The 12,968-nt window shown below is 50.8% G+C and overlaps 1 protein-coding gene across 1 annotated transcript; it reads right to left on the minus strand.

Moving 5' to 3' along the window:
• Positions 1-7,475: 7,475 nt before the first annotated feature.
• Positions 7,476-12,241, minus strand: LOC115946911 (IgGFc-binding protein-like; the record flags this gene model as incomplete). The annotated part of the gene is given in 7 exon segments (XM_034074079.1): positions 7,476-7,585; positions 8,082-8,175; positions 8,276-8,656; positions 11,045-11,575; positions 11,653-11,718; positions 11,756-12,055; positions 12,057-12,241. Coding segments are annotated over 7 exon segments (1,667 nt in total), but the record flags the coding sequence as incomplete, so codon positions are not given.
• Between the last annotated feature and the right edge of the window lie 727 nt (positions 12,242-12,968).

Here is a 12,968-nt window from a genome sequence, read left to right on the forward strand (position 1 = left end):
CCATCCATCCTTATCTTCATCCATTCATGGTCCATCCTTATCTCCAGCCATTCTTGTGTCCATCATCCTTATTCTCAGTCCATCCATCATCTATCCATCCATCCATCCTTATCTTCATCCATCTGTGGTCCATCCTTATCTCGATTCCCCATCCATCCTTATGTCCATCATCTTTATTATTCATCTATCCATGCATCCATCCATTCGTCTGTCCATCTGTCCTTATCTCTATCCATCCTTATCTCCATTCACCATCCATCCATCATCCATCCATCCATGAATCCTTATCTCCATCCATCCTTATCATCATCCATCCATGGTCCATCCTTATCTCCATTAGTCATCCATCCATCATCCATCCATCCATCCTTATCTCCATCCATCCTTATGTCCATCATCTTTATTATTCATCCATCCATCCGTCCGTCTATCCTTATCTCCATCCATCCTTATCTTCATCCATCTATGGTCCATCCTTATCTCCATTCCCCATCCATCCATCCTTACCTCCATCCATCCTTATCTCCAGCCATCCTTATCTTCATCCACCTGTGGTCCATCCTTATCTCCATTTCCCATCCATCCATCCATCCATCATCCATCCTTATCTCCATCCATCCTTATCTTCATCCATCCGTGGTCCATCCTTATCTCCATTCCATCATCCATCCATCCATCCTTATCTCCAGCCATCCTTATCTCCATCATCTTTGTTATTCATCTATCCATGCATCCATCCATCCATCTATCCTTATCTCCATCAATCCTTATCTCCATCCATCTGTGGTCCATCCTTATCTCCATTCGTCATCCATCCATCATCCATCCATCCATCCTTATGTCCATCATCTTTATTATTCATCTGTCCATCCATCCATCCATCCATCAATCCTTATCTCCATCCATCCTTATCTTCATCCATTCATGGTCCATCCTTATCTCCATTCACTATCCATCCATCAATCCTTATCTCCATCAATCCTAATCTTCATCCATCTGCGTTCCATCCTTATCTCTATTCCCCATCCATCCGTCCATCCTTATCTCCATCAATCCTTATCTCTATCCATCCTTATCTTCATACATCCATGGTCCATCCTTATCTCCATTTGCCATCCATCCATCATCCATCTATCCATCCTTATCTCCATCCATCCTTATCTTTATCTTCATCTTCATCTTCATTCACCCATCCATCCATCACCATCCATCCTTATCTCTCTCCATCCACCTTCATCATCTCCACCCACCCTCATCTCCATCCATCACCCCCCATCATTATCCCCCCCCATCCCTCTCTCCATGCCCCCATCCTTCCCCATTCCCATTCCCACCCCCATTCCCACCCCCATTCCCACCCCCATCCCCATCCCATCCCCATCCCATTCCCACCCCCACCCCCATTCCCATTCCCACCCCCATCCCCATCCCATCCCCATCCCATTCCCACCCCCACCCCCATTCCCATTCCCACCCCCATTCCCACCCCCATTCCCACCCCCATTCCCATCCCCATTCCCATTCCCACCCCCATTCCCATCCCCATCCCATTCCCACCCCCCACCCCCATCCCCATTCCCATTCCCATTCCCACCCCCATTCCCACCCCCATTCCCATTCCCATTCCCATTCCCATTCCCATTCCCACCCCCATTCCCATTCCCATTCCCACCCCCATTCCCACCCCCATTCCCATTCCCATTCCCACCCCCATTCCCACCCCCATTCCCATTCCCATTCCCATCCCTCAGGTCCCTCCGCTCCTCTGCTCGGGATAATTGCGCCGGAGCCTTTTGTTTTCCAGAACAATGGAATTCCGGGGGGGGGTTGGGCCCCATAGAGCACATAGGGACCAAGCAATGGGGGGGGGGGGACACCCCAAATGTACCCAAGGACCCCCCTGGCATAGACTCACCCATAGACACCCCCATAGGGAGCTTAAGGGATCCCCCCAATGGGATATAAAGGGACCCCCCCCAATGGGACCTTAAGGGATCCCCCCAATGGGACATAAAGGGACCCCCCCAATGGGACATAAAGGGACCCCCCCAATTGGAACTTAAGTGACCCCCCCCCCAATGGGACATTAAGGGACCCCCCCAATGGGAACTTAAGGGACCCCCCAATGGGACATAAAGGGACCCCCACAATGGGACATTAAGGGACCCCCCAATGGGACATAAAGGGACCCCCCCAATGGGAACTTAAGGGACCCCCCCCCCAATGGGACATAAAGGGACCCCCCCCCCCCCAATGGGACATAAAGGGACCCCCCAATGGCACCTTAAAGGACCCCCCCAATGGGACATAAAGGGACCCCACAATGGGACATAAAGGGACCCCCACAATGGGACATTAAGGGAACCCCCAATAGGAACTTAAGGGACCCCCCAATGGGATATAAAGGGACCCCCCAATGGGACCATAAAGGGACCCCCCTAATGGGACCTTAAGGGACCCCTCCCAATGGGACATTAAGGGAACCCCCAATTGGGACATAAAGGGACCCCCACAATGGGACATTAAGGGAACCCCCAATAGGACCTTAAGGGACCCCCACAATGGGACCTTAAGGGACCCCCCCAATGGGACATAAAGGGACCCCCCTAATGGGACCTTAAGGGACCCCCCCAATGGGACCTTAACGGACCCCCCCAATAGGACATAAAGGGACCCCCCCAATAGGACCTAAAGGGACCCCCCCCAAAAGGACCCCACATTACCTCCAAAAAGGGACCCCCCCATTGCCCCATAAAGGGACCCAAATGGACACCCATTGTCGACAATGGGACCCCCCCATTGCCCCGCAAAAGGGACCCAAAGGGACCCCCATTGCCCCCAAAAGGGACTCAAAGGGACCCCCCATTGCCCCCCAAAAGGGACTCAAAGGGACCCCCCCATTGTCGACAATGGGACCCCATATTGCCCCCCAAAAGGGTCTCAATGGGACCCCCCCATTGCCCCCCAAAAGGGTCTCAAAGGGACCCCCCCATTGCCCCCAAAGGGACCCAAATGGACCCCCCATTGTCGACAATGGGACCCCCCCCATTGCCCCCAAAAGGGACCCAAAGGGACCCCCTCATTGCCCCCAATAGGGACTCAAAGGGACCCCCCATTGCCCCCAAAAGGGACTCAAAGGGAACCCCCTATTGCCCCCAATAGGGACTCAAAGGGACCCATAGGGACCCCCAAAAGGGACTCAATGGGACCCCCCATTGCCCCCCAAAAGGGACCCAAATGGACCCATAGGGACCCCTAAAGTGACCCGGATGTTTTAGGGACCCTCCCCCCCCCCCCCCCTCAAGTGCTCCCCCCCCCCCCCCCCCTTCCCTGGCTCCGTTAATTGCTGAGTAAATGAATGGGCGGCTCCAGGGCACCATGGCCCAGAGAGCAGCACCCATTGACACCCATAGCACCCATAGACACCCATAGCACCCATAGACACCCTATAGCACCCATAGACACCCATAGCACCCATAGACACCCATAGCACCCATAGACACCCTATAGCACCCACAGACACCCATAATACCCATAGACACCCTATAGCACCCATAGACACCCTATAGCACCCACAGACACCCATAATACCCACAGACACCCTATAGCACCCACAGACACCCATAACACCCACAGACACCCTATAGCACCCATAGCACCCTATAGCACCCATAGACACCCTATAGCACCCACAGACACCCATAGCACCCATAGACACCCTATAGCACCCAGAGACACCCTATAGCACCTATAGACACCCATAGCACCCATAGACACCCTATAGCACCCATAGACACCCATAGCACCCATAGACACCCTATAGCACCCACAGACACCCATAGCACCCATAGACACCCTATAGCACCCACAGACACCCATAGACACCCTATAGCACCCATAGACACCCATAGCACCCATAGACACCCTATAGCACCCACAGACACCCATAGACACCCTATAGCACCCACAGACACCCATAGCACCCATAGACACCCTATAGCACCCACAGACACCCATAGCACCCATAGACACCCTATAGCACCCACAGACACCCTATAGCACCCACAGACACCCATAGCACCCATAGACACCCATAGACACCCATAACACCTATAGACACCCTATAGCACCCATAGACACCCATAGCACCCACAGACACCCTATAGCACCCATAGACACCCATAGCACCCACAGACACCCATAGCACCCACAGACACCCTATAGCACCCACAGACACCCTGTAGCACCCTATAGCACTCATAGCACCCATAGACACCCTATAGCAGCCATAGACACCCTATAGCACCCTATAGCACTCATAGCACCCATAGACACCCTATAGCACCCATAGACACCCTATAGCACCCATAGACACCCTATAGCACCCATAGACACCCATAGCACCCATAGACACCCTATAGCACCCATAGACACCCATAACACCCATAGACACCCATAGCACCCATTGACACCCATAGCACCCATAGACACCCATAGCACCCATAGACACCCATAGCACCCATAGACACCCTATAGCACCCATTGACACCCATAGCACCCATAGACACCCATAGCACCCACAGACACCCTATAGCACCCATAGACACCCTAGAGCACCCTATAGCACTCATAGCAGCCATAGACACCCTATAGCAGCCATAGACACCCTATAGCACCCATAGACACCCTATAGCAGCCATAGACACCCTATAGCACCCATACATCTATTAACTGTTTGATATCTCTATTAATCCCTTTAATATCCCTATTAATTGCTCCCATATTTCTATTAACTGCTATTGGGGAGGGTTCAAATCCCACTGGGATTCAATATCCCATTGGGATCATTGGAAAGGCCTTTGGGGTTTTCCTGTCCCCTTCTCTGGGGGGTCGAATTCCTTTGGGATCCGACCCAATTCCTTTGGGTTTCACCCTATTTACATTGGGATTCGATCCAATTCCTTTGGGATCAGATCCAATTCATTTGGGATATGGTTTAATTGGGCTGGGATTTAATGGGTTTGGGATCATCTCCAATTCATTTGGGATCATCGCCAATTGCTTTGGGATTCGACCCAATTCCTTTGGGTTTCACCCTATTTACATTGGGATTTGATCCAATTCCTTTGGGATATGGCTTAATTAGGCTGGGATTTAATGGGTTTGGGATCAGATCCAATTGCTTTGGGATTCGACCCAATTCCTTTGGGTTTCATCCTAATTACATTGGGATTCACTCCAATTCCTTTAGGATATGGTTTAATTAGGCTGGGATTTAATGGGTTTGGGATCATCTCCAATTCCTTTGGGATTTGATCCAATTCCTTTGGGTTTCATCCTAATTACATTGGGATTCACTCCAATTCCTTTAGGATATGGTTTAATTGGGCTGGGATTTAATGGGTTTGGGATCATCTCCAATTGCTTTGGGATTTGATCCAATTCCTTTGGGTTTCACCCTAATTACATTGGGATTCGATCCAATTCATTTGGGATATGGTTTAATTGGGCTGGGATTTAATGGGTTTGGGATCATCTCCAATTGCTTTGGGATCATCTCCAATTCCTTTGGGTTTCATCCTAATTACATTGGGATAATCTCCAATTCCTTTAGGATATGGCTTAATTAAGCTGGGATTTATTGGGTTTGGGATTTGATCCAATTCCTTTGGGATCCGACCCAATTCCTTTGGGTTTCACCCCAATTACATTGGGATTCACTCCAATTCATTTGGGATATGGCTTAATTGGGCTGGGATTTAATGGGTTTGGGATCATGTCCAATTGCTTTGGGATTCGATCCAATTGCTTTGGGATTTGACCCAATTCCTTTGGGTTTCACCCTAATTACATTGGGATTTGCTTCAATTCCTTTAGGATATGGCTTAATTAAGCTGGGATTTAATGGGTTTGGGATCATCTCCAATTGCTTTGGGATTCGACCCAATTCCTTTGGGTTTCACCCTAATTACATTGGGATTCGATCCAATTCATTTGGGATATGGTTTAATTGGGATGGGATTTAATGGGTTTGGGATCATCTCCAATTCCTTTGGGTTTCACCCTAATTACATTGGGATCATCTCCAGTTCATTTAGGATATGGCTTAATTAAGCTGGGATTTAATGGGTTTGGGATCATCTCCAATTCCTTTGGGATCTGATCCAATTCCTTTGGTTATGTCCTAATTACATTGGGATATGATTAAGTGACATTTGGGATTTGATTAATTCCTTTGGGATTTGGTTTAATTGGGATTTGATTGAATTGGGGTTTGATGTAATGACAATGGGATTCACTCCAGTTCCTTTGGGATCATTCCAATGCGTCCTAATGAGTTCCTGTTGGATTCCCCATCACGTTCCCATCAGGATGCTCTCAAGTCACCCCAATCCTATGGGATCGCTGTGGGAAGATTCCAGGACTCCATTGGGGGACATTGGGATGTGTGGCATGGAGAAGGTTTGGGATGAGCAGGAATGGGTTGGGATGGGCCTTGGAGACCAAGGGACATGGACACCTTCCATAGGTTGCCCCAAGCCCTGTCCTCAGAGGAGGGATTCCCATTCCCAATTCCCATTCCCAATTCCCATTCCCAATTCCCATTCCCATTCCCATTCCCAATTCCCATTCCCAATTCCCATTCCCAGTTCCCAATTCCCATTCCCAATTCCCATCCCAATTCCCATTCTCCATTCGCATTCGCATTCCCATTCCCATTCCCAATTCCCATTCCCAATTCCCATTCCCATTCCCCATTCCCAATTCCCATTCCCATTCCTATTCCCAATTCCCATTCTCAATTCCCATTCCCATTCCCCATTCCCAATTCCCATTCCCATTCCCATTCCCAATTCCCATTCCCATTCCCAATTCCCATTCCCAATTCCCATTCCCAATTCCCATTCCCATTCCCAATTCCCATTCCCATTCCCATTCCCGTTCCCAACCCCATATTCCAAGCACAAAGCCACAAGCAAAGGGGTTTATTGGTTGCCTCAGCCACAAGCAGCATTCCATGGAAACCATGGAGATTCCATGGAAACGGGAATAGTGCATTTGGAAGGGGGGGAGGAAACGATGGGATTTGGGATTTTAAGCTGATTTGGGTTTCCCTTTATGGAAGCATGGAATACGATGAGGATGGGAAGTGTCTTCCAATGTCAATTCCAATGGAAGCATGGAATACGATGAGGATGGGAAGCGTCTTCCAATGTCAATCCCAATGGAAGCATGGAATAGGATGAGGATGGGAAGCGTCTTCCAATGTCAATCCCAATGGAAGCATGGAATAGGATGAGGATGGGAAGCATCTTCCAATGTCAATCCCAATGGAAGCATGGAAGAGGATGAGGATGGGAAGCGTCTTCCAATGTCAATCCCAATGGAAGCATGGAAGAGGATGGGAAGCGTCTTCCAATGTCAATCCCAATGGAAGCATGGAATAGGATGAGGATGGGAAGCGTCTTCCAATGTCAATCCCAACGTGATCCCATATCTTGCATGGGGTAGACAGGGGCTTCCACTTCCATCCGCACCAGCTTGGAGGCATAGCTGGAAAACATGGAATATCTTGGAATATCACCTGCGGAAAAAAGTGGGAATTTCGCCCTTTTTCCCCCCAAAAAAAGTGAGGTTTTTGGTCAATGGAACCACTTGATCCATGTTCTTCCCTATGGACATGATGGATGAGGACCAGGATGGAGAAGACTTCACTCACCCAAGTCACCTCCTTCCCATTGGGGCTCAGTCGCTGCGGATGAAACCAAAGAGAACCCATTGGGGGGTCACCGACCCCCCATTGCTTCCCTATGGGGCCGGTCCCTATCCCATCAATGCCCCAAGCATCTCCCCCCATATATATGGGGCCATGGCTCCATCCCACTCACCATCCCATAAAGTCCTTGGCTTTCCATGCATCGACCACCTCTGCAATGCTCCCTACAAGGCGCCCATCCGGTAGCTTCAGGTCGTCTATGGGGTCCCCATTGAAGTTGCCACATGGGGCACAGAGCGATTGGCCATGGTGGCCCCAACGGTGATGGTTACGGTGCCATTGGGGCCGAAGAGGACGTCCATACCGGATATATGGGATACGGCCACGTTCCCATTGACCGCATGCAAGGAGATGGCTTTGGAGACGTTGGATGGGACATGGGTGGAAAGACCATTGACCTATAGTGAATGGAAGGGAGGATGAGGATGGGAATAGGAACATCAAGAGGAGATGACCCCATTCAACCCAATGGCCCCAAAGCCCCATCCATGTCCTTACCCACACCTCCATGTTGGCATTGATGGTGATGAAGGCCTCCCGGAAGAAGATGAAGATGGCAACAGCAGCAGGGACATGGTCCTCCCGACACTCATTGACCTCCAGCACCAGTTTAAACCAGTTTGGAGACTGCTCATCACATAGAGCAGCCACTTTGTAGGTGCCACTGGTGAGGAGCATCCCATTGGTGCCATCAAAGGTGGTCAAGGAAGCACCAGGTTGGAGGTGACATTGACCTCGTTGGTTGACACAGAGCTGAGCCCCATTGTGTATGGAGCAGATGTGGTCTTGGGGGCATTGGGTGTCCTCACACACCAGGCCATGGGATGGGTGACAAGTGCATTGGGTGGTGCAGTTGTTGGTGGTGATGGTTTCGCCTGTCTGGAAGGGGAAGGGTCCATAGGGGTTGATGGTGTCCCATTGATGGGATTGGGCATCTCCAATGAGGGAGGAGATGACAAAGGAGAGGAAAGACAGGAGGTGGAGATGATGGAGATGGTGGAGATGGTGGAGGTGATGGAGGTGATGGAGATGGAGATGATGGAGATGATGGAGATGATGGAGATGATGGAGGTGATGGAGATGATGGAGGTGATGGAGGTGATGGAGATGATGGAGATGATGGAGATGATGGAGATGATGGAGATGATGGAGATGATGGAGATGATGGAGATGATGGAGGTGATGGAGGTGATGGAGATGGAGATGATGGAGATGATGGAGATGGTGGAGATGATGGAGATGATGGAGATGGAGATGATGGAGATGATGGAGATGGTGGAGATGATGGAGGTGATGGAGATGGAGATGATGGAGATGATGGAGATGATGGAGGTGATAGAGATGGTGGAGATGATGGAGATGATGGAGATGATGGAGGTGATGGAGATGATGGAGGTGGTGGAGATGATGGAGATGGAGATGATGGAGATGGTGGAGATGATGGAGGTGATGGAGATGGAGATGATGGAGATGATGGAGGTGATGGAGATGGTGGAGATGATGGAGATGATGGAGATGATGGAGGTGATGGAGGTGATGGAGATGGTGGAGATGGTGGAGATGGTGGAGATGGTGGAGATGATGGAGATAGTGGAGGTGATGGAGATAGTGGAGGTGATGGAGATGGTGGAGATGATGGAGATGGAGATGATGGAGATGATGGAGGTGATGGAGATGATGTAGGTGATGGGACTCAATGAACTGGTTTCCCTTTGCCATGGATTCAGGGATGTTATCAACCATGTTCCTCTGGACATGAGTCCTTAAGAGGATCCCATCACATATGGACATCCCAAACCTCCTTCATCCCCTTGGTGGGACCCCAAACCCTGAGCCCCCAACTCGGTTGGTACAACCCATCTCATTGGATATGAAACCTCCAATCCGGTTACACCAATGAGACCAACCAACCAATCACATGTCCCCATCTCACCTTGAAGTACCTTCCATGGTGCCAACAACCACATTGATCCAAGGACACACAAGTATCTCCATTGAACAGGAATCCATCATCACATTGACACCCCTCAAAGCAGCCCCATGTACATGGGGCCGGGATGGAGAGGCTGGAGCAGGTGAAGTCGCATGTGTGGGTACAGAGCTCATAGTGGCTATGGGGTGGGCAGGAGAGAGCTGGATAGGGAGAAATGGATTTATTGACCCCAAAACAGGACATTGAACACAATGGGTCATACCCATAACTGCCCTTGGCCAAAAGGACACATTCCTAACCCAAACCCTAACCCTAACCCTAAGCCTAAGCCTAAGCCTAACCCTAATCCTACCCTAACCCTAACCCTAACCCTAACCCATCACTGCCCTTGGCCAACAGGACACGTTCCTAACCCTAACCCTAACCCCTAACCCAAACCCTAACCCTAACCCTAACCCTAAGCCTAAGCCTAACCCTAATCCTAACCCTAAACCCTAATGGGTCATACCCATCACTGAGCCTTGGCCAACAGGGACACGTTCCTAACCCTAACCCTAACCCAAACACTAAGCCTAAGCCTAACCCTAACCCTAACCCTAACCCTAACCCTAACCCTAACCCTAACCCTAAACCTAACCCAAACCCTAACCCTAAACCTAACCCTTAACACTAACCCTAACCCAAAACCTAACCCAAACCCAAACCCAAACCCAAACCCTAACCCTAACCCTGCTTGGAGCACCCAACGGATGCGTTCCCCATTACAACCACATTAAGGGACCCCAATTTCCACCCCCATAGATCCATGGGGATGATCTGGAGGTGGTGGGATGGAATTCCTTCCTTGGAAGGTGGGAAATGGCACCCATAGCACCCATAGACACCCTATAGCATCCATAGACACCCTACAGCACCCATAGCACCCATAGACACCCTATAGCACCCATAGACACCCTATAGCACCCATAGACACCCATAACACCCATAGACACACATAGCACCATAGACACCCTATAGCACCCACAGACACCCATAGCACCCATAGACACCCTATAGCACCCATAGCACCCATAGACACCCATAGCACCCATAGACACCCATAGACACCCTATAGCACCCATAGACACCCTATAGCACCCATAGACACCCATAGCACCCATAGCACCCTATGGAGCTTGGCTTGGCTTAAGCTCAATGGAGACCTCCCCTCCAAAGCCATAATGGTCAAACCGGGTGGGTTTTTTGGGGTGAAATATGGGGTTTTGAGGCCAACGGATATGGGATGGACCCATAGGGAACTTACGGCACAAACTGGGTGTCCTCCATGCCCTGACCTCGGCATTGGCCGCTTGGCACGCGGCAACATAGGCTTGGATGCTATGGCACAAGACCTCCTCATCCCCATTGGCAACGCAGACATCATGGACGCAATGGTTGAAGTAATCTATGGGGCTGACCCATGGGTGGCAGGAGCCGAATGGCCCTATAGGATCCCGTATGATCCCACAGGATGTGGTTCCCATATAGGGCTCCGCATTGGCACATATGGGGCACGCGGTGCAACCATCAACGCATGTCCCATCACCAGTATGGACCTTCCAATAGGTGACAAAGGCTTCGGGGCTCTGGGCCAATGAGCCCCCCGGTAACTGGAAGTCATCAGTGGGGTCCCCATTGTAGTTGCCCCCTAAGCCACATACGTGGCCCTTATAGGTATCGGGTATGGTGACCAGTAGGTAGGTGGCTGTGTTGTATAGGATCCGGATGCCGGTTGTAGTGTATAGGATGATGTTGTTGCCCTCTTGGCCAACCCTTATCTTCTTGTCCTTGGTGAGCATGGGCAACGTATAGAGCTCTCCATCCACCTATAGGGATGGGTATGGGGTGAGGAAGGGTTCCCATAGGGATCAATGGGGCGCTATGGGGCGCACACCCCACTTACCATGACCTCCCATGGTCGTCCCCTCTCCATGCTGACTGTATAGCCATGGATGGAGGTAACCACCTTCTTCATCAAGGCCATATTGTTCCGGTGACCCCATATCATGCTCCAGCACCACCGAGAAGTCCTCCAACCCCATAACCGGTTGACAGAGCTTCACCAGGACATAGGTACAGGAACCAACAATGTCAAAGGCTCTACCATCGAACGTCACATAATGGGGATCACCGGACACCACCAACCGCCCGTAACCGGTAGGGTAACACCCCAACACCCCATCCTCCACCCTACACTCCTCATGGGCACCGCAGAACACCTCTTGGCACCGCAACACCCCATTGGCTTCACATTGACACCGCTCACGGCACGAGGTGAAGAACACGTCACCCTTCTTGTGGTACCGGGTCGCGGTGTTCACAGCCACAGTCGGACACAGGGACACAGTCGTCCCCACTGAGGACGTAGCCTCGGTCGCAGAAACAACCCTCGGTGCATGGGGTGGAGGTACAGGCGGAGGTGAGGCCGCGGCAGGTTGTGGGGCAGCTGGTACCGCAGAGCTCGTAATGGGAATGGAGAGGGCAGGATGGGGCTGGAAGGGAGGAAGAGGAGGGTGAGGGTGTTGGGAGGAATGGGATGGAGTGGGGTGTATAGAGGGGTGTTGGTGATGGAGCATTGATGTGGATACAGGGATGGGTTTGGGATTGACATTACTGGAAGGGGAGGAAGGACAATAGGGATGGAGGGAGGAAGAGGAGGATGAAGGTGTTGGGAGCAATGGGATGGAGTAGGGTGTATATAGGGGTGTTGGTGGTGGAGCATTGATGTGGATACGGGGAATGGGTTTGGGATTGACATTACTGGAAGGGGAGGAAGAGGAGGATGAAGGTGTTGGGAGCAATGGGATGGAGTGGGGTGTATATAGGGGTGTTAGTGGTGGAGCATTGATGTGGATATGGGGATGGGTTTGGGATTGACATTACTGGAAGGGGAGGAAGAGGAGGATGAAGGTGTTGGGAGTAATGGGATGTAGGGGGTGTATATAGGGGTGTTGAGTACCATATGGGGTTGGTGATGGAGCATCAATGTGGATATGGGGATGGGTTTGGGATTGACATTACTGGAAGGGGAGGAAGGACAATAGGGATGGAAGGAGGAAGAGGAGGATGAAGGTGTTGGGAGCAATGGGATGGAGTGGGGTGTATATAGGGGTGTTGGTGATGGAGCATTGATGTGGATACAGGGATGGGTTTGGGGTTGACATTAGTGGAAGGGGAGGAAGGACAATAGGATGGAGGGAGGAAGAGGAGGATGAAGGT

This window comes from Melopsittacus undulatus, unplaced genomic scaffold (genome assembly GCF_012275295.1).
Source record: "Melopsittacus undulatus isolate bMelUnd1 unplaced genomic scaffold, bMelUnd1.mat.Z mat_scaffold_514_arrow_ctg1, whole genome shotgun sequence".
NCBI classification, from domain to species: Eukaryota; Metazoa; Chordata; class Aves; order Psittaciformes; family Psittaculidae; genus Melopsittacus; species Melopsittacus undulatus.